Genomic DNA, 22326 nt, shown 5'->3' with positions numbered 1-22326 from the left:
CCGGCCCCGAGAGTTGCTGTTTTAAACCCCGCTCGAAAAGCTATGCATTGCAAGACGTGCTCATTGTAGCCATTGATCCAGACATCACCTCTGATTAAAAACTCGACTCAAGTTATTTTATATATTTTTGTTTTGCAGGTTAAAGTTTTTTTTTAATATACTATTTACAGTCTCGCGGGGGCCCAAAAGATGTTTTCTTCTTCCTAGGGGGGGGAATGACAGAAAATTGAGAAGCACTGATCTAGGTGGAGGATATATCCCTACCCTTTTTATAGTCTCAGATTCTGTAACTTCTGTAATCTCTATAAAACGACACTAACAATTATGGAGCCCCTAGTGTTTGCAGCAAGTGCGACCAGGAGCTGGAGTGGCGTGTTCCAGGGAGAAGATAAAATCATGCAATAGGGGCCAGAGTGGAAAGGGTTTTTGTTTTTTGTTTGTTTGTTTGTTTTTGGGCCACACCCGGCAGTGCTCAGGGGTTACTCCTGGCTGTCTGCTCAGAAACAGCTCCTGGCAGGCACGGGGGACCATATGGGACACCGGGATTCGAACCAACCATCTTTGGTCCTGGATCTGCTGCTTTCAAGGCAAACGTCGCTGTGCTATGCTGCTTTCAAGGCAAACGTCGCTGTGCTATTCTCTGGGCCCTGAAAGGGTTTTTTGTTTTTTGTTTTTGTGTCACACCCGGCAGTGCTCAGGGGGTTCCTCCTGGCTCTACACTAAGAAATCGCTCCTGGCAGGCTCGGGGGACCATATGGGATGCCGGGATTCGAACCAATGACCTTATGCGTCTAAGGCAAATGCCCTACTGCTGTGCTGTCTCTCTGGCCCTCAAGTGGGGAGGGCTTTTACCTTGTATGCAACCTTCTGGAATTCGATCCCCAGCATCCTAGTTGGTTCCTGAGCCTGCAAAGTGTGATTTCTAAGCGCAGACCTAGGAGTAACCCCTGAACACTACTAGTTGTGACCCAAAAACAAAATCACGCAGATAGGGACCTGTGCCATAGTACCAAACAGTTTACCTTGTCTGGTTCTATCTCAGGGGTCCATAGCATCCCCAGCACTGCCACCCAGGAGTGATCAGTGATCCTAGGGGCCTGGCATGGTGGTGGTAGGGGTGTCCTGGTGGCTGGCAGCACCTAGTTTGTGGAGTAGCTTTGGCCATTTGCTTCTTCAGAGTTTTGGATGCCTAGTAGGGACACATACGAGCTCAAAAGCAGAGCTCCTGGCTGCTAGGGGCCTTCGTGTTGCATGTTTCTCAGATCAAATGTGGTGTTCCCAAAGCCCAACCATGGCCTTCTGAGTGAAGGGGCCGAGGGCATGTGCTACACCGTTACTCCAGGCCCTGAACTCACTGATAACTCTTGGATGTATGCAGGGGACCCTAAGGGATGCTGCCCCAGCCTCATTCTGGTGTTGGCTGTTCCAGGAATCCATATCTATGCCTCTATGGTTGTTGGCAGGATACACAGCTTTAGGATTAGAGCTACCAGTCAGTTCCCCAGTCCCGAGGGCCCCTATTTCAACAGCCCAGTTTCCTGGGCTCCTGCATGGACAGATATACCTCGTCGGTTCCTCAGCAATGAGTGAGACCCTGAGACTCAGGCAGACCCCAGCAGGGGGAAGGAACAAAAGGACACAGTGGGTTCTAATCCAAACGCACTTCACTTTATTCGAACCAGGGTCAGACTGGTCAGTGGGAAACGCCCTGAATTCCTGCCCATTTGGCCCCCAGCCCTGGTGCGATGTAGACGGGGCCAGCACAGAGCCCCGAGGCATTGGGGCCAATGCCAGGCAGTTCGGTCGACGAAAGCAAGGAATAAACAAAAACACAAAACACTCAGTAGATTTCTTCTTTAAGCTCCCCGAGTTTCTGGACTCTCGAGTCCTGAGCCTCGGCTCGGGGAAGGATGAGGTCCTGCCCAGAGCTGGCAACCCTGCTTTAAATTAAAAAATAAGCCAAGTATACATCGTAGAAAATTCTCTTAAAAATCTCACAATTGGTAAATGTCTATTTTTTTGTCTTTAACATAAAAGTTTACAATAAACGGTAAAACAAAAGGCTCAAGGAAAAATAAATTTCATCCCCCCCCCCAAAAAAAAAGAAAAAAAAAGAAGCCTGAAGTTTGGAATTAAAGCTGAAGACTGTTTTTTTTTTTTGTTGTTTTTGTTTTTTTTTTAAACCCTGTGGTTGAACCAGTGACCTTTTTCTTTATTGTGCTGCCGGGTTAAAGAGAAAGAAATAGAAAAACTTCAGTCCAGCACCCACAGCCTCGCGCCCCCCCCGCCCCCCAGGTCGAGTCGCCGCCTTCCGCCCTGTTCGTGATTGTCTCGAGTTCCCAAGTGCGGGCCTGGGGCTCGGCCGGCCGCGGGCCGCTAGCGCCGGTATGGGTGGAAGCCTTGCACGTTGTGGTTCTGCCCTCGGCCGAAGCCACTTCCGCCGGCAGGGGGTCCCCCTGAGCCGGGCACCGAGGGGCCTCCATAGGAAGGGGGCTGCTGGCTGGGGTCCGAGAAGCCCTGTCCAAAGCCGGCCAAATCCTGTCCGTAACCTGCCAAGGGGAGAGAGTGGGTGAGGCCTGCTGTGCCCGGCCTCAGTGGGCAGTTCTCCGGGCTGGCAGCCTTGGGGATGCGGGGTTCAGAGGCGGCGCCCTGCAGGCCTGGGGTGGCAGGAGGCTCAGGCTGGCACCCAGTGCCCCGGGGGACGAACAGGAGCTTCCTGTTGCTCGGTCTGCTCCTGGCCCCAGGACCGCACCGTGGACAAGGCCCAACCCAGGGACACCGCCGGTCCACCCCCGCCCGGGACAGCAGAGGACGCATGTCCGTGGGCCGGGTGCAGGCAGAGGGGACCGGGGGACCGTGGGTGGGAGGCGCCACCTACCTAGGCCATATCACTGCTCAGCCTGACCATAAGACTGTAAACAAAGTCTGGGCCCGAAGCCCGGCGGGTCTGGAGAATAGGGACCCAGGCCTGGCAAGAGATGAGACAGGGTCGCTGCCCCAGGGGGCCTGGGCGGGCAGGCTCGCGCTGCGCCCGCGTGCACCCCCACCGGTGCCTTGCTTGGGGGTTCCCCCAATACTATCCTGCAGGGAGGTGGGGGGCCCAGCTGGACGTGGGGCCTTCGGAAGAGGACATCCCCTCTGGAAAGGCAGAGGGATCAGGCCATGGCCTGCCCAGCCTGTGCTCACAACTGGCCCCCGCAGGCCCCCACAGAAACCAGAGCCTTCATGTGCTCGCCTAGACCAACATCCTGGATGTAGATCCTTGGCCCCGACTTCCCCGCAACTCACATGTTCTGCAGGCCCAGGGCCCAGCCTTGGTCAAATGCCCAGATCCTGGGACCCCTGGAGCAGCCTAAGAAGCCCCATCAGGGCTCACCGCTGTGGCCCCTCCAGCCCCCGCGTGCCAGGTCAGGCGGGCACTCACCGTACTGGCCGTAAGGAAAGTCTGGCTGCGCCGTTGGGGGTTTGCTCATGTCGGGGGCGGCCTGAGATGGAGGTGGCGGGAAGGCCAGAGGCGCTGCCCCCGGAGTAGCAGGTGGAGGAGGGACCCCTGGAGGGGCAAACTGATCCGGCGGTGGAGGCGGAGGCCCATAGCCAAAACCTGCGTGAGCAGGAGACGTGTGTGTGGTGCTGGAGGCAGCTCAGCCCTGGGGACTACTGGTACCCCTCAGACACCACACTAAGGTGTTGGTCCCCAATCCCACAAGGGATGGTGTATCGAGGCAGCAGGGGGCACACTAAGGGGAGGGGTCCTGTGCTTAGAGACCCTGGACCCCGAGATCCAGGCCGTGGAGCTAAGGAAGTAGCAATAGCTCCCAAATGTACAGTGCCCCAAGTGAGACAACCAGAGCCCCAAGTCCAAGCAGGAAAAGATAGGGTACAGATGTCAGGCCAGGCAAGCCAAGCCCTAGATACTGCCAAACCACAATTTAGTGTCAGGGATAAGTCCAGGAAAGAAGGGATCAGGCTGGAAGTGTGAACCCTGCCACGTTTGGGGCCAAGTGACCTGAAGCAATTGACTTTGGGCAGCAGAAATTTGCAGACTCCCACCAGTAGCCCAATACTATGTTCACAGCCCTGACTTTGGGGTGCACTTACTGAACTGCGGGGGGGCACCATAGCCCTGTGGGAAGCCCTGTGGTGGGGGAAAGCCTCCAGGAGGAGTGGATACGATGTAAGATGTGAATGGTGGGGGTGGCGGGGGTGCTCCTCGGCCCGCCGGTGGAGGGCCGTAGCCACCTGCAACACAGCATGAACAGGGGTCTTGAGGGGCGCCCCGTCCCCATCCCAGCCACTGACCCGCGTCCCACGGACCAAGACTTACCAATGGCCTGTCCCGCCGGCACCCACATTCCTAAAGGGAGAACAGAGGAGGGGAACATGTGAGGGTCAGGTTGCTACCCCTGTGGGGATCAGGGTTCCCTCAGATGGCGCAGCAGTCAAACCCTGAATCAATGGGACATGAGACAAGGCAGCAGGGCCACACTCTACTTTGGGGGGGATCTTCCCTTGTGCAGGCCCTGCACCAGCAGGGAGCAGCAGAACAAGCAGAGGGCCCAAGGTGGCAGCAGGGCTTGTTCTGTCCTGCCCATCCCCATCCCCACTCCCACCTAATGGCCAAGGCCCACAAGGCCCAGGGGGCATTACCTTGTGGGCCGTATCCTTGCTGCCACGTAGGCGGGGGCTGGCCTGCCCAGCCATTGGCAGCACTGGGCACGACCCGGCTCCCCCACTGGCTGGCACCTGGCTGGCCCGGCGCTTGGCTCTTGCTGTCTCGAGGCTCGGCCCGTTTAACCTCCACCTAGACAAACCGAGCTGGGATTCAGGAGAGGCCATGGGTCTAGGACCCCTTCCCTTCAGAAACACCCTCAGATAACTTACAACTACACTTAGCATCTTATTATGACTTAAAAACTAAATACTTAACTATAAACCTTATTTTAAGGCCAGTATCTTTTATTTCTTAAAAAAATAATAAATAAAAGTTTTCTTTGTCGTTTTAATTTTTTTTTAATTTGTTTTTCTTTAAAAAAAATGTTTCTCAGGTACAATCGATGAGGCTCTAAGTCATGGAAGCCCAGGGAACCCCATGGGTGGGGGGTGGGGGTGACTGCAAGCAGCAGTCAGGGGTCATGGGGCGCCCCACCTAAGCCCGGGTGCAAGGGGAGCCCTCCCGCCAGCCTACCCTGGGAGCTCATACCTGAGAAACACGATTCACTTAGGCGTGTATTTCCAATAACTAAAGGAAGATAAGGACTTACCTTCCCAGGCTAAGTCTTAAAGCATCTCATTAACTCAAAATAGTGTCAGAGGGGATGGATGTGGTAAAGAGAACCTTACATTACAGCTAACAAAAAAGTCAACAAACATGCAAGAAAATGGACATTGGAATCAGTAAGCAATCTTCATACTGTGTTCGTGTGGCCTCTAATGCAGGGACCCCAGTCCTCCTGGGGGGGGAGTGTGTCACACTGGGGCATGGAAGAAAGCTGGGCATAGACAGAGAGGGCCCCGGGCAGTCTGGAGCACCAAACACTCATCTAACAATTCTGGGGAGGCCCTGTGTGGGTGCATGTACCCCGAGGGACTAACTGGGGTTGGTTCCCTCTGTCCTCCACCAGCGACAGTGGGGACCTGGGGCTGACTTGACAGGAGCAACCTCTGCACCCCTCAGTGCTCTGGTGCCTCTCAGTACTCAGCCTGGTGAGCGAACAAGTTCAAAGGCAGTGGGGGAGAGGGGGTGTCCCCTGCGTCTAGGCCGAGGCCCTCCATGTCCAGCTCGGGCTTGAGGGGGAACTCCGGGAGCAGGGGTACGGTCTCACGAGGACCAAGGACAAAGGACAAAGGACCTGGCCGGGCCTCCTATCACCCGGCCCTGGCTTACTGCCGATTTGACGGCAAGCCCTGCGCACCCGAGCTGGTCAGTCTCGGGCTGGGCCAAGTCGGGGCAACACAGTATGAAGATGAACAACCGGGGTCACTTGACTGCATGGTTAACGTTCTATCGGAATGTGGCTGGGCCCGAGCTCCACAGTAAGTGACCCGATCGGAAGGACCAATCCTTCAGGGTGTTTTCATTCATTTGAAAAGGGCCTCGGTTCTCAGGGGCTCGCTGCGCAGCACACAGTGGGCGGCGTGGGACAATCGGGGACACACATCTGAAGGAGTGGTGGCAGAAACCAAGCCTGAGGCAACCCGGCCATCTCACTGGAGGCCAGCCCAGTCCCCTGCCCACCCCCGGAGTCCCTCCCAGCCCGCCCCACTCCCGGGGAGAAAACCCCAACCCCCACACCGAGCGCAGCCTCACCGCCGCCCAGGGTCGGGGGCACATGGCCTCCCTGCCCGCTCGGCTCTGCAGCGCAGGATTGTCCGTTTCCAGTGAAACCCCTCAGTTGCCTAAGACTTGGTTTGATCTTAAGGTAAAATAAAACTACAACTACACACTTTTTTGCCCATGATGTCGTGAAAATGCATGTTGACAGCCTGGTCCACTGATTGTTCGTCCTCGAAAGTAATAAATCCAAAACCTAGCCAACGACGAAGAGTGAATCAAGGTAGCAGGGGTGTTGTGACACAGAACACGATGGTGAACAGTATTCAGACCCGGCCGAGGGATCGCCGCAGGGTTTCAGCCAAGCCGCAGGGAGGGAGGGCGCCATGGAGCACCTCAGATTCGGGAAGCCCCGCAGCCTCTGGGCAGCCAGGGCAGAGTGGGAGGTCACTGCTTAGGAGGCGGTACAGGAGCCTGACGAGAGCTCTGCCTCAGCTCAACTGAGTGCTATGGGGCTCAGGGGCAGGGGGCACCGCGGCTTCTCTGAAACCCAGGGTTCTCCCCCTCGGCTTGCCACAGGCCAGGCCGCTAGCGCGGCTGGCAACCAGGTACCGTTCTAGCTCGTTAACCGGAAGCGCGTGCCTACACGGTTAGTGTCTCGCCAAGCTTGCCCAACTCCGTTGGGTAAGCCCGAGAGTCCTGTCCGCGACATACGTATGGAAACCGGCTCTATCTGTATTGTATACATCTACGTCAATAAGATACACAAAGATACAGGCCACTACGGGTTCCAGCAGGTCAAATCTGCCGACGGCAGCAAGAGCGAGAGGTGCCGTGTCATCAAAAAGAAAAAAAAAATCAAATCAAATAAAAACAAAACCAAATAAACCAAATCAAACTAAAAATAAAGAGAAACAAAAAACATTGTATATATATCTAAAAAAAAAATAAAATAAGTCTTTTTTAAGGGGTAGGGGTAAAATAAATTTAGCATTTCCCAAACACAAGCAAGTGGCAGTATAAACGAAGTTTGGTTGGTGTGGCGGGCACCGGCCCAGCTCCATGGCGTGTCTCTCCTGCCTGGTGCTCAGACTACACCCCGACCCACCTGCTTTGCCCGGGCAGCTGTGAGGGGTGGAGGGCTGTGCTGGGTGGGAGAAGGCAGGGGGTGAGTCAGAGTAGGAGGTGGTGGCAAGGGGCAGGAGAGGCAAGAAGGGCAGGGAAGGCAGGGGCAGGTCCTTGGGGCATGGCCGGAGAGTGGCCTGAGAAGGGGGGGGACACAGACGTAGAATAAGGACCAGGAGGGTAGGACAGTGAGAGGAAAAAGGGTATCCTGGGGGAGGAGACAGGGACAGGACAGATTCCAGAAGGTCAGCAAAGGGGCGCTCTCTCTAGGGGACTGGGGGATGAAATCCTGCCTTCTGCCTGCCTAGCACAGGAGGCCACCCCCCAAACTAATGCGCTGATGGCAATGGTGGGAACCTGCAGGGCGGGTCAGAGTTCAGGGACAGCCAGGGGGGCTCCCAGGACCCCAGAAGGCGTTAAGAGGTGACCTTCAGCCTCTTGTCCTGGGGATTCCCAGTCCAATGGGTTACGCGGCATGGGGTGAAGAGCAGACTGCCAAGTAGACCAGTTCTCAAACAGCAGGACTGCCTGAAACCACAGGGTGCAGGGGGGGTCCGCTGGACAGGAGCCCCAGGGTGGGGCATCTAGAATGCGTCTGATTGTCTGTCTGTCTGTCTGTCTGTCTGCAAGAGGCGACATCACCACTGAGGAAGCGGAACAGAAACCCACTGAAACTTCGTTTACACCCCACTGGAGCAAAGCCCGTTTCCCTCCTCTGACCGCGGGCCTGGCCTGTACCTGTGTGATAGAATTTAGCACCTGGAGAAGAGAAATCTAAAGAGAGATCATTAATCACAAACAATAATTCACAGAGAGAAAATAAAGGAAAATAACTTACTTAGCGTTACTGTACTCGACTATGAAAACACTTAAGTACGTCTTAAGCATGTACAGCTAAATTAAAATTAAGACTAAAAGACTTAACAAGCTAAATCCACACAAGGGGAGGAGGATGCGTTATACTTAACGGAGAGGACAGGGGAGTTCAAATGGCAAACTATTCTCCAGCATGGCGGGCATGCTGCGGCCGGGGCGCGGGGCCAGGCCATGGGCCCGCTCACGTGGCCGGCACAGAAGCGGTCCAGGAACCAAAACCAGCAGCAGCCACACACACAAAACGGGCAAAAAGGAAAAAATAAAAAGTAAAAGTACAAAGAAAATAAAGACAGAAATGAAAAAAGGAAAAGGGAGAAAAAAATGGGACAGGGAAAACGGGCTGGGGGTGGGTAGGGGCTTGCCGCCCCAGTAAGCAGCTGACTGCGACGTGCAAGGTAGGGGGCGAGCACCTTCAGGGGTGCTTCGAGGGGCCCCCTGCCTGCCTCCCGCAGGCACGAATCAGCAGAAAATAAAAAAGATGAAGCTGGGCGCAGGCGCCAGGCGGGGAGTGGCTGCGCTGGGGGAGTTGGGCGGCAGCGGGAGGACGGAGAGCAGCACGTCTGTCGGATGCAGCGTTGGGAAACTGTGCTCCAAGTCTGGCCCAAGTCGGGGAGGGAGGAAATGTCCCAAAAGAATCAGAAAAACCAAAAGAACCAACCAAGAGGGCACGGTGGGACCTGGGGCAGCGGGCGGGCGGGGGAGCTGCACGGGAGCCTAGGGGGGACGGTCTGGCCCCCAACCCTCCTGGCTGAGCCACCTTGCTCCCACCACCCCCGAAGTGTGAGATAGTTTGCCATCTGAGGGGGGGAAGGCACATGAACTCCATCTCTTTTACCTCGAGGCCTCTGTTTCTCCGCGTCGTATATCATGACCACCTCTGTCACCTGCCAGAGAGAAGAGGTTCGAGGGGCTGCTAACAGGTCGGGCCCCCAACCCCAGTGGCCCCACCTTCTGGGAGGGGCTGGCACTACTAATTCCTGTCCCCCAGCCAGTAACCCGGGCATGCTTGCAGGAGAGACCCAGTCCTGTCAGGAGCTCATTCTATCTGCCCAGCAAACTGCGGCTTTCTCGTCTTGACCCCATGGAACTCTTGTGACTTAAGAGACTTGGAAAGAAAATGCCACCCCCCAGAAACAAACCACCACTAGGTAGGATGGGGATGCCCCCGGGTGGTGTCGGCATGCCAGGCCCCAGTCCCAATCCCACTCTCTTCCCGCTCTCCCTCCTGCCGCCCCAGGGGGTTCGGGGAAGCAGGGAGCAGCCCTAGGGGTGCAGGGCCAGGACTCACCACTCCAAACTTCTTGAAGTATTCCCTGAGCTCTGTCTCACCACAGTTGTGTGGGATCCCCCCGACAAAGATCTTATTGGATTTACTGCTATCGCTCCTGGGTCCTTTCTGCGAGGCCGAAGAGGAGAGGCAAGTGAGGTCCCCAAGGAGACTGTCAGTCAGATCACCCCAGGGTGGGGCAGAACCCTGCGACTCCCTAAAGATCCCCATAGTGGATGGCTGCAGAGGAAGTGCTGGGCATTTCCAAGTCCCAGCAGGAACTCCGGCTCAGTGTGGACAGGGGCTCCCACTGTGGGGGTAACACTTGCCCCCCCCCAGTGAAGGCCAGTCACTTGAGAGACAGCAAGCATAGGTATCTGAAGGGGAGAAAGGGGTCCCCCACCCGTTTTCCTCCTGGAGCTGCTGGATGAAATTGGTCCAAGATTGGTTGGTTTGACTGGGGGAGGAGCACTCCTGGTGGGGAATAGAGTCTGAGGAGCCAAGGATAGAAGCCAGCTCGGCTCCGTGCCCAGCAAGTCCCCTCCTGCCTGAGTGCAGTGAGTTCACAGGGCAGCCTTGGTCACTGGCAGGTACCCCTCAGCCTGGCTTGGGATGATGATACGGCACCAATGAGAGGCACTTCTGCTTCTGGAGGGCCAAACCAGAAGACACTCTGTCTTCTTGGTGCTGAACCATGGTTTCCTATGGGCTCTCACCACTGTGCTGGGATCATAGGGCCGCTGCCACCAGGGCAGAGGGTCTGGTCCTGCGGGGTCTGGGGCACTCAGGTCTGGGGGGAACCAGCCCACCAATTCAGATCAACCCTAGAGTTCTTAACTGGGAGGGAGGGTCCCATAAAAGGTCTCACCCATGAGCATGGGCGGGGACAGAAGAGCTGCTTCTGGGCCAGGTGCTGCCCTTTAGGTTCACTAAGAACCTCCTGGCTTTTGTAGGCACGAGTTCTGGGAGCGTGGCCTGAGTGACAGTACTGCAGAGAAGGCATTGGCCTTGCACACATAGACCTGGGTTCAATCCCTGGTATCCCGTAGCGTTTCCTGAGCACTGCCAGGACTGATTCCTGAGTGCAGCTGGTTGTGGCCCAAACACCAAGAGGGGTGTGAAAAAAAAGTTCCAGGAGCTGAGGAGTGAGGGCACTTTACATGAGACAGACCTGGATTTGATCCCCAATACCCCATATAATGCTCCAAGTCTACCTGAAGGATCCCTGAGCAGAGTCAAAAATAAGCCCTGAGCACTGCTGGGAGTGGCCCAAGAAAGAAACACAAACAAAAAATTTCAGGGCAAGGGGCTGGCTGGAGCACCTGCCTTGTATGCAGTCAACTCAAGTTTGGTTTCTGGGACCCCTAGAAGCCCTTCTAGCAGATAGCAGAGAGCCAGGAGTGATGCCTGAGTATAGTCAGGAGTAAGCCCGAGCATTGTTGGGTGTGGCCCCCAAACAGAACAAAAACAAACCAAAATTAGAGGGCCAAGACAAATCTGGGGAGCTGTGGGAGTCAGACAGTGACTTGCTGGGGCTCCTCTCAGGACCAGACTTCCTATGCCCTGAGCAGAGCCAGGAGTGGCCCGTTGGCATCCACTCACAAGGCCCCACCACCCCAGTTCCCAGACCCCTTACCCAGCCTTCCTTCGGCCGTGTCCTCTCAGGCTGCATCCCTCGAGGCGTGCAGGGCTTTGGGTCAATCTGCAGGGAAGAGTGTGTGAGTGAGGGTGAGGCAGAGGGGCAGCCTCCTCGGAGCCCACTAACCTTCCTGAGAAGTCCTCATCCACCCCCACCCCAGTGCCGGCATGCCCCAACACTTACATTGCGGCCATCCAGCGTGTGTGGTCTGCTGGCCAGCACCGTCCCCACACAGTTGGGGTCTTTGAACTTGACGAAGCCAAACCCTCGGGACTGGTTGGTGGTTTTGTCTTTCATAATCACACAGTCCACGACTTCTCCATATTGGGAAAAGTAGCTGCGAAGCGTCTCTGCTCGGGGGCAGGGACAGAACACAGGCGCCCGTGGCTTTGAGCACCGGGCCTGCAGGGTCTCTCACACGCAGGCCCACACTCAAGTGCATGCCCACGAACTCATGCACATCCACATACCCGCATGCACGCGCACACTAGGTCTCTTGGCGTGGCGTGGCCAGGAAAGCGAGCCCCTCTACCAGCCACCCTCCATTTGTCCCGGTGGCCCACTGAAGCAGTGACCCTGCCCCCCCCCCCCCCAGAGCAGCAGAGCTATCCTCAGCTGCTGCCCCATCAGCCCAGCACGCCTCATACCTACCTTGGGTGGTGCTCCAGTCCAGGCCGCCCACGAACAGCTTCCTGCAAGACACCAATAATGAGAGTCACCTGTGTAACCCGTGGCAGGGGTCCCAGCCAGGTGACCCCGTGGGGAGATGCTATGTTTGGGATCAGCAAGTGGAAAATCAGTGGCTTGGGGACATGTACCTCCCGTCACGCCCAGGTTTGCTGCAGGAGTTGCGTCAGCAGCTGAGAGGGAACATGGACAGGGAAGGGTGAAGCACAGGCTTGACCGGACCCACATTGTGCAACCCCTGCCAGGTATTAAGCCTCCCACCCCCATCTATGGACGCGTAGCACTCGACCCACAAGGGTTCCCCCCCTCTCCTGCTGCCCAGGCTGGCCAAGATGGCTGGGCCCAGCCTCCTAGGAACCCGATTCACAGTAGTATACGGTAGCACTCAGCTCAGGGACTCCACTGGGCGTCCTTCAAGTGCCCCCAAAGCCCAAGAGGGAGGAGGCTTCAGTGGAGACTGAAGCATTCAGTTCCTGCATCACTCATGAGGGAAGCCGGGGCTTATGAGGGCCCGAAAACGGTTCACAACAGGAGAAAGCTTTTTATTTATTTATTTATTTTTGGGTTTTCGGGCCACACCAGTTTGATGATCAGGGGTTACTCCTGGCTAAGCGCTCAGAAACTGCCCCTGGCTTGGGGGGACCATATGGGACGCCGGGGGATCGAACCGTGGTCCTTCCTTGGCTAGCGCTTGCAAGGCAGACACCTTACCTCTAGCGCCACCTAGCCGGCCCCAGGAGGAAGCTTTGTGGCTCCACACTTGCCCTGTGAGGCCCTGGGTTCAATTCCCGGGACCAGCAAACGCAAACAAAGGCCAGATATGTTCCTGGTGTGTGTGTGGCACAAGGTCCCCCACCATCAAGATCCTCCCAATCCCCCCAAATAAATACCTCCAGGGGGCCGAACCTGCAGGCTCACTAGGGTTGTGACAAGGCTGCGGTTTGCCAGCCTGCCACTCTGCAGAATTGGCAGAATTCTTGGAGAATTGGCTGGTGGTTTTGTCTTTCATGATCACCGTCCACGACTTCTCCATACTCTCACCAGTACTGGGCTGCGTAGGCTGCCACCATACCCTCTTCACCTGAAGTCAGTGTGAGTAACACTGTGCCCCAAGGCCCAAGGGTGACCCCAGGGCCCACCCAGCTGGCAAGGTACGGCCCCCACCGTATACTGCACCCAAGCAGTTCTGTGTAAGCTCCCAGCGCCACCATCCCGGTGGCCCCATGCTCCAGTCATGACAAAATGAAACCCAACTGATTTACCCCTCACACTAGTGTGCCACTGACCACTGTCCATGCAGCTTTCTGGGCATCCCAAGTCTTGATCCGGGGGAGAGATGTTAATTAAATGAGCATCACGCAAAGCAAAGCCATTCCAGGACGCAGGCTGGCCTCGGGTCTGGTGGAGGAGGGGGGACCTGCCCGGGCAGGTTTGTGAGAACCAGCTGACCCAGCAGCTGGAAACTGAGCCGAAAATTCACTAAGTACCCTGCTGCCTGCGCTCCCCAAAGGCCAGGTGTGGCTCAGGCCTGCAAGACCCGAGCAGGGCTCAGGGCTTAACTCAGCAGGAGGCTGGCCCGGTGGGAGGAGCCAGCGCTGTGGGCGGGGCTTGCGGCCGGAAGCAGGTCAGCGCGCTGGAGCCAAACCAGAAGGCAGGCAGTTCACCTGGGGAGGCGCTTGAGCAGCGGCCGGCCGCGGGCCACCACTATCATGGCGTCGTGCCACCGGGAAAGACTGGTCCGACCAGTCCCGCTGCCGCCTTCGTCTCCTTCCAAGGCCAGCCAGTTATTAAGGAGATCAGAGAGGTCGGGGTGGCAGCGCCACCCACCCCGACCCACACCGGAACGGGCTCCCTAATGACACAGGGATGGTGAGCGGCCGGGAACCAAAGTCTTTTTTATTTAATTGTGGGGGCCACACCTAGCAGTGCTCAGGGATTACGCCTAGCTGTGGTCGGGGATCATTCTGGCAGGGCGAGGGGGGCCCCATCCCCCAAACCACCAAGTTCTTTTCTTTCCTGGGAGGACCACCCCCGGGGGTGCTCAAGGCTAGAGGGACCGACCCTAAGGAATGCTGGGGATCAAACCCAGGTGGGCCTCGTGAAAGGCAACATCCTCCCCGCTGTCCTATTTATCTCTCCGGCCAAGAACCAACAACTTCTTTCTTGGAGAAGCATTCACAGCTGAGTCCGTACAAACCCAGCACCCACACAGCCTGGGGTCCACACACTGAACACCTACACAAAGCAAGTATCCACAGGAGCCCAGAGGCCACGCAAAGTATCCATACAGCCCAGGGTTGGCACAGAGCCTAGTGTCATGGGGGACTCCCTGAGATGGTGAAGATCCTAGCGAGGGTCCAGAGTCGGCAGGTCTGGCTGCTGGAGAAGGTGGGGTTCACTCCTGGTTCCACCTAGCATCTCTGCCTACGCTGGTCTCTCCCCAGGGCCACAACATTGGCCACCAGCGCCTGAGACCTTGGATGCATCTGTGCTCTGTGGTCCAGCTTTCTTTCCTCCTCCTGCATGGCCCCTGCACAGGAAGGTTCTGGATGGTCCCAGGAGGCCCTGCTAGACTCAGAAGGGCAGTGAACACAGCCACCACCTGCGCCCCAGGCTTGCAGCCCAGAGACATAACCCCCATATGGCAGCCAGCACCCAGGCCCGGCCCTCAGGAACAGCAATCTTAGGGTGCTTAGGATCAGATGGACAACAGCAGGACCCACAGAAGTGGAGTCTTCCTGCCCAAGTGGGAGGCACCATACTTATACCCCCCACCCACAAACCTTCCACCCCCAGAACCTGAGCCTGGGTGACCAGCACCCCCTCTTCTTTCCACTGAGACAACCTGCTTGGCCGCATGTATCTCCAGTGCTCAGGGGTTCTAAGTGAATCCGTCTCAGCCCAAAGGGGTGGTCAAGGGGACACGGATAATGCCTGCTTTGTCCCACAGGGGCCTGGATGTGAACCCCAGAACCTCTGGGGTACTTGCCTGGACCCCACCAGCCGGCAAGAAGAAAGGGACGACCCTCTTCCAAGACAAGACATGATGGGATGCCAAGGATTCATTTACCCTAAGGCTCCTCCTCAGTGACCACAGGGCCCTCACTGACAGTTACCCCAGAACCTGTGAGCCTGAGACCTGGCTGTGTTCTTGTCCACAAGACTCCAGGCTGGGAAGAGTGTGGGACACACCTCAGGCCCTCGGGCTAAGTGCGTGTGGAATCCTTGGTTCTAAGGGGTACAGATGGTGCTGAGGTGACAGCAGGAATGTCTGGGAGAGGGCCAAGAGCAGGGCCACTGGTGCATCATGGAGTCACACCCAGAGGTTACTCCAGCCTCAGGGGTCAGTCACTTCTGGAGACGCTGGTAGATCCTGGGGTGCAGAGCTGTGCAAGTCTGTGTCTCTGTCTGTTTCTCCCCAGTCTCTGCCAGGGCTTTTCCACTGGTGACCCCGGGCAGACAAACCAAATGTTTATCGGTCATGAAGCAAAAAGAAATTTATTTTCCAACCCAGCATTTACTACCCATATCCACTGAGGCAACCCCGTTTAAGCAGCGGGGACCTAGAGCCAGAAGTGATAGCACAGTGGGGAAGGCATTTGCACCTGGCCAAGGTGGGTTCAATCCCCAGCATCCCACAGGGTGCCCCAGCATGCCAGGACTGATCCCTGGAGTAAGTAAGCCCTGAGCCCTGCTAAGTGTAGACAAAACCAAAGCAGGGACTTGTAGCAGGGACTGCTACAAGGCCACCTGGCCAGTGAAATGAGAAACAGAACCCTGACCACAGGTGCAACCAGCAGGGTCCCGGGCAGACCATAGCAACTGAGCCAGGGATTGTTTCCCCACACCAGGTGCCCAGACCTCATTCTGAGGGCCTAGGTCATGACTAGGTGCTCACAAGAAAGCTACTCAGTGACCCCAAGGTCAGCAGGACCATGAGGAGACCTACCTCAGCACTGCTCCCAAGGCACCTAGAGTCAAAGAGATAACTCCCTCACCCCAAGAAGAGCCCTGCTAGTCCCCACATAGCCAGCACTAGCCTCACCACCAACCAGGGCCCCTACACCCCAGCTGACAGCTTCCCCAGGTCTCTCTGCCAGGACTGGCCCTCAGTGTTCCTAAGGCATCAGGCCTGGCCCTGAGGCTCCAATAATAGTGGGGTGGCCCTCAACATGCCGCCCACCACCAGGACGGTGCCTTGTCCTCTTCCCAGCCCCAGGTGACGCAAATGGAACCAAAGGAAGACAGATAAAATCTCCCTGTCCCTGCTTCTCTCAGGTTCCACCCAGAGCCTGGCTCCAGGGGTCTCAGGGTGCCCGCAGACTTCTAGAGTTAAGGCAGGGGCGAAAGGGGTGCTCAGCTCCTGGCCCTGGCCCCGGCCCTCCTCAGAAGGTAGAGTCAGTCACCTTCCTACCTTTGTGACCCACTTTGGTCTGGAGGCCCATCAGGGTACCCCCACCTCTGTTCCAGAGCTTCCATTGCACCCTACTGCATCTACCAAACCCCCAGCATCCCACCCAGCCCTGCCATTAGAGGCCCCCCCAGAGCAGAGAGGCCCCATGTGGAGAGATGAACGGGCACAGGGCCAGGCTTCTGGCGACATCTCTGTCCTCGCAGGGCACCGGGCATCTATGATTCAGGACTTTCCAGTGCCGGCAAAGGGGGGGCAGGCACCAGCACAGAGAAAGGACTCACAGGGGTCCCTGTCCCCTCTAGACCCAGCCTGGGATCCCCAGCTCTGCTGAAAGTGGTTGGCACCCTTTTGCTCCTACCGCCTAAGGACAGAGAAGGGCAGGAGCAGGTTGGGGAGGAGTACTGTTGGGCCAAAGGCCCCTTTCCCATACACCCCAACTTCTTTAGTTCCTCCTATTCCAGTAAATGCCTTCTTCCAGCCTGGGGTGCTCTAAGCAGTGTGTGGGGTTTCCTGGGGGTGCCCACGGATGGCAGTCTGTATCCACTGACCTAAGCCGCAGCTAGGTTTGGGGGGGGGGGGGGGATATAGAGAGCCTGCCAAGCTCCAGGTGCAGATAGGTTCCTGCAGGAAGAAGCAGGAACCCTGGGGGAGGTGCAGGGCCCCCCCACTAGCTCAAAGGTCCCATCTTCTCGTGGCCACTTCTCTGGGCCCTCAGCAGCACCTAAACGGTATGGGGGGGGGGGGGAAGAAACCACCCCGAGCTAATAGGGGACCCAGAAAAACCCCGGAAGCAAACCCTCCAGGGTCCCCCCTCTTTCTTTACCGTAAATACTGGGGGTGGGGACTCCCACAGACTACAAACTCCACCAGCAGACCTGCTGGCGCTGAGATCTGGGGACCAGCTCCCCTTAATCATCCCCAGGGCGCGGGTGACCTTTATCCCCCCCCGCAAAGCCCGCAGCGGACGGGGTGGTGGTGAACTCTTCCTTGGGGGAAGGGGGGAGGCGAAGGCGAGGCGGCGGCGCGGGGTGCACCGCAGCACCCCGATTCCCCGTGCGCCACGTGCGTCTGTCTCTGTCTCCCCGGCGCCGCGGAGTTCGGGCGCCCGCTGGGCGAACCCCAGAAACTCCCCCCCCCCGGTGGCCGGGCGGGCGCCTGGGAGCGCCAACTCCGGAGGGGCGTGTGGGGGGGTCCCACCTCCCCACCCCCGTGGGTCCCACTTGGGGGGGTCCCCCAGGAGAAACCCGAGCCCGGGCGACAATGGAGCGCCTCCAGGCTCCCTGGGGGGGTCCCCCGGGGGGAAATGCCCGCGCAAGGAGCTGGAGGTCCCCCTAGTCTCGGCGCGGTCACCCCCAGGCCGCGCTCGAGCGCTTCGGGCGCCCCAGAACCAGCTCCGAGCCCCCCCGGGACACCCCGAGAATTCCCGGCTGGCCCGCGGGCTCCCCCAGACCCTGCTGGGCACCCCCACGCCCGGCCAGGCCCTGCGGATCCCCCAGGACGGGGCCCGCGAGCACCCCGGGGGCCCCCGGCGCCCCTCGGAGGACCCCGCTTCCCGGCGCGGCCCGCGGCGTGACCTTGACGGGCAGGGGCGGCGCGTCCTCACCCGATCTCGTCGGCGCCCGAGTTGTTCATGGCGGCGGCGGCGGCGCTCCGGCGTCCCCGGGCCCCCTGGCTCGCTCCCGCCTCCGGAAGGTCAGCGGCCCCGGCGCCCTCGGCACAGCCGCGCCCGGATCTGCGCAACGGCGGCGGCCGCGCTGCCTCCTCCCCTCGGCGCCAACGGTCACCGCGCGGCCCCGCGCCCCGCGCCGCCGCCCTGCGCACGCCCGGGCGCGCTCCCGCACGGGGCCTCCGGGGGTGTGGCCAGGGGCGCGCCTGCGTCGTGCGTGGCTGCGGGCGTGCGGGTGGGCCGCGGGACACCCTGGGAAATGAAGTCCGGACGAACGACGCAGCGCAGAGTCCGGGCCGCCGAGTGGGCCGCCAGCCGCGTGCGCGTGGTGCGTGCGCGCTCCCGGCTGTCAGCGTGCGCGCCTGCCGGGCTGCATTCTGTGTGTGTGTGTGTGTGTGTGTGTGTGTGTGTGTGTGTGTGTGTGTGTGTGCGCGCGCCCGTGCTTGTCTGCCTGCATCAGCCTGCTGGAAGTGGCACCTTGGGGTGCAAGACTGACGGTGGCACACTCCTTAGGGACACCCACCCCTTGCATAGAGTGCAAGTGTGGGAAGTGTGGGAGTTGCTATGGGTATTGGGGTTGGCCTTAGGCCCTGCAACCCCCACGTTGTCACGCGCGTTCTGCTCCTGCCCAGCAGGTCCCCACCGAAAAGACGGACGGTCAAGGAGGCGCTCAGCGTTTGTCCAAGGTCACTCACACACACACACACACACACACACACACACACACACACACACACACACACACACACACGGACGACGAAGCGGACTCTGCACCTTGGGCGTCAGTCGGTTCAGTTATTCTGGAAACGTACTGCGTCTGCAACTTTATGCCAAGTCCTCTATCTGCCCTCGATTTCCCACACTGGGCAACTGCAACCTTGCAGGGCTCTGGAACTACTGCACGTGTTTCACCCCCCCCCAAACCCGTAAAGGGGGGAAAAGGAGAAACTTAGGGTGCGACTGGTATCTACAGGCTGGAAGCCAGGGCCGCTGTAAAGAACCCTTACAAAGTGCAAGAACAGAACCAGAAAGACAGGACTTACCTTGAGAAAGATCAACCAGGGTTTAATCTCTGGCATCCCAGAAGGTCCACTGAGCACAGAGCCAGGAGACACCCCTGGGCATTGCGGAATGTGACAAAGACAAAGAAAAAAAGGAAAAAGCGTATGAACACCCACCACTGCTAACCCAGAATCGCCTGTCACCACAAAGAGAACTGTCATCAGGCAGAGAAGTGTCCCCAGCAGGAGTCTATATTGGCCTAAATGAGGCCTGCATGGGCCGGTGGTTTGCCAGATGGTGGTCCCCTGAGCCCACAGCTTTCCTGCTTCATCTCTCCCCATGGTTTCCTCACTTCTTTGACTCAGCTTCCCAAAATTTAGTGCGTGGAAGGAAAGAATGCACAGACCAACAACAGAACAACAGAGCCAAGCCCTGCCCGGTGCCCATAACTTTGCACTTCACTGGTCCTCTTGCATTCACAGGATGCACATAGAAGAGTAACTTGGAACCGGAGAGATAGTACAGCAGGAGGGCATTTGCCATGCACACAGCCAACTCAGGATGGACCCAGATTCAATTCTTAGCATCCCATATGGTCCCCTGAGCCTGCCTGCCAGGAGTGATTTCTAAATGCAGAACCAGGAATAACCTCTGAGTGTCGTAGGGTATGAGCCAACCTCTCCCCCCAAAAAAGAAGAGTAGCTGTGAGTTTATGCAGATAGCACACAGGTGCCTAGTGGCCAGGAGCGGCTATGGACTGTCTACAGACTGTCCTGTCCAGTGCCATCAGATTTGCCAAGTGAGAAGAAAACAGTAGTAGACATGGGCACTCAAAGGGCTGAAGTGCAGACCAGAGAGGTAATACAGCAGAGATGGCGCTTAAGTTGCTCGTAGCCAACCTGGGTTCCATCTCCAGCACTCCATACGGTCTCCTTGGCCTGCCAAGAGTGATCCCTAAGCACAGACTCAAGAGTAACACCTGAGCATTGCAAGGTGTGTCCCCAAAACAAAAAATATTTTGGGTTTTTGGGTTACACCCAGCAGAGCTCAGGGGTTACTCCTGAGCTTGGGAGACCCTATGAGATGTCAGAGATCAAACCCAGTTTGACTGCATGCAATGCAAATGCCCTCTCCACTGTGCTATCGTTCTGGCCTTTTAAAAAAATATATGTTTCAGGACTAGAGTAGGTAGAGTACTTGCCTAGTACACATATGACACAGCTTCAATCCTGGCACCTATAAATGTAGAGACAGCGGTACACCTAAATACTGCTAGGTGTGGATAAAACTCCCCCCCCCCGTATATATTTTTGTTTTTTGGGTCACACCCAACAGCGCTTAGGGGTTACTCCTAGCTCTGTGGTCAGAAATCAATCCTGGTGGGACTAGAGTGATAGCACAGCAGTAGGGCATTTGCCTTGCATGCAGCCGACCGGGACAGATCCGGGTTCGATTCCCAGCACCCCATATAGTACCCCAGCCTTCCAGGAACAATTTCTGAGCACAGAGCCAGGAGTAACCCCTGGATAACCTCTGGATTTGGCCCCAAAACAAACAAACAAAAATCACTGCTGGCAGACTCAGGACCATATGGAATACTGGGGATCAAACCCGGGTCAGCCACGAGAAGGCAAACACCCTACCCACTGTGCTCTCAATCTGGTCCTCCCCCAAATATTTTATACATATATATGTGTATATATGAATGTCAATATGGATAGTCATATATATATGTAGAATGCTTGTTTTGCACATGGCCAATCATGATTCCCTGAGTTGGCCAGGAATAAGCCCTGAGCACTGCATATGTGGTCCCCAAACTAAAACAAAATGTTTTTCTTTGAGATTGTAAAACAGATCGTCTACTTATCTTGCACATGGCCAATGAGGCTTTGATCCTCAGCACCCTATATAGTTCACACAATTAAGTGTGGTCCCAAAATACCTCCCCCCGAGAAAAAAGTATTCAGTCTATTTTTGGGGCTGGAGAAATAACACAGTGCTTTGCAAGTGATCAACCCTGGTTTGATCCTCAGCATCCCGTATGAGTTCCTGAACACTGTGAGGTGTGATTCCTGAGTGCAGAGGCAAGAGTCAGCCCTGAACACAGCTGGATATGCTCAAACCATACATGTATATATATTTTTGGGTTGTCATAATTTTTTTTTTTTTGGTTTTTGGGTCACACCCGGCAGTGCTCAGGGGTTATTCCTGGCTCCAGGCTCAGAAATTGCTCCTGGCAGGCACAGGGGACCATATGGGGCGCCAGGATTTGAACTGATGACCTCCTGCATGAAAGGCAAATGCCTTACCACCATGCTATCTCTCCGGCCCCGGGATGTCATAATTTTATCGTGTTCTGTGTCCCCGTGTCTGGCTCAGCAGCAGGAAGCCTATCCTTTCCCTGAGCCTGAACCTTTCCCACCTATGTCTCCAGAATATTCTTCTCTTCTCCCTCAGAATTCCAGGAATATGCCTTTGTCCCCCCCCACCTTCTCCAGGGGGCTGCTCTGGGGTCTCCTAGGAGGCCATCCCTTAAGGTGTGTTCTTCTGGGGCTGGATCAATATGCAATGGGGAGGGTGTTTGCTGTACACACAGCTGACCCAGGTTCCATCCCTGACTTCCAGGAGTAATTTCTGAGTGCAGAGTCAGGAATTACTCCTGAGGGCCCCCAATAAAAGATATGTTTTTGTGTATCTAGTTTATGTCCTTGAACCTCCTGACCCCCATGTTGTAGTGGAAAGCAGGGGAACTTTCCTTTTTTTTTTTTTTTTTGGTTTTTGAGCCACACCCAGCATTGCTCAGGGGTTACTCCTGGCTCTACGCTCAGAAATCGCTTCTGGCAGGTACGGGGGACCATATGGGATGCTGGGATTCAAACCACCGACCTTCTGTATGCAAGGCAAATGCCTTACCTCCTGTGCTATCTCTCCGCCCCCCCTTTTATTTTTTTATTTTTTATTTTTTTTTGGTTTTTGGGCCACACCCAGTAACGCTCAGGGGTTACTCCTGGCTATGCGCTCAGAAGTTGCTCCTGGCTTGGGGGACCATATGGGACGCTGGGGGATCGAACCTCGGTCTGTCCAAGGCTAGCACAGGCCAGGCAGGCACCTTACCTCTAGCGCCACCGCCTGGCCCCCCTTTTATTTTTTTTAACCACATCTGTTTAGTGCTCCTGGCTTTATACTCAGATAACTCCCGGAAGAACTTGAAGACACTATGGGATGCCAGGAATCAAACCTGTGTAAGGTCATGTAAGGATGAGTGTAAGGCAATCTCCCTGCTTTACTATTGGTCTAGCTTTTTTTTTTTTTTTTGGTTTTTGGGCCACACCCGGTAACGCTCAGGGGTTACTCCTGGCTATGCGCTCAGAAGTCG

The 22326-nt window shown here is 56.7% G+C and overlaps 1 protein-coding gene across 2 annotated transcripts; it reads right to left on the bottom strand.

The window, feature by feature from the left end:
- Nucleotides 1-1646: 1646 nt before the first annotated feature.
- DAZAP1 (DAZ associated protein 1) lies at nucleotides 1647-18023 on the bottom strand. Of its 2 annotated transcripts, XM_049787938.1 has the most exons (13): nucleotides 17883-18023; nucleotides 11830-11870; nucleotides 11362-11528; nucleotides 11176-11241; nucleotides 9561-9668; nucleotides 9108-9156; nucleotides 6445-6527; nucleotides 4648-4801; nucleotides 4325-4354; nucleotides 4099-4239; nucleotides 3425-3601; nucleotides 2879-2968; nucleotides 2463-2549 (listed from the first exon to the last, which is right to left on the bottom strand). In XM_049787938.1, the coding sequence occupies exons 1-12, from the start codon at nucleotides 17909-17911 to the stop codon at nucleotides 2889-2891; spliced, it is 1125 nt and encodes a 374-aa protein (XP_049643895.1). In that variant the 5' UTR covers nucleotides 17912-18023; the 3' UTR covers nucleotides 2463-2549; nucleotides 2879-2888. The 2 variants fall into 2 exon arrangements, with proteins under 2 accessions (XP_049643894.1, XP_049643895.1); XM_049787937.1 differs by lacking the exon at nucleotides 2879-2968 and having other exon boundaries at nucleotides 1647-2549; nucleotides 17883-18022.
- Between the last annotated feature and the right edge of the window lie 4303 nt (nucleotides 18024-22326).

Source organism: Suncus etruscus, chromosome 15 (assembly GCF_024139225.1).
Source record: "Suncus etruscus isolate mSunEtr1 chromosome 15, mSunEtr1.pri.cur, whole genome shotgun sequence".
NCBI lineage: Eukaryota > Metazoa > Chordata > Mammalia > Eulipotyphla > Soricidae > Suncus > Suncus etruscus.
The sequence above is the reverse complement of the archived record's forward strand: the minus strand, read 5'-3'. Positions and strand labels throughout refer to the sequence as shown.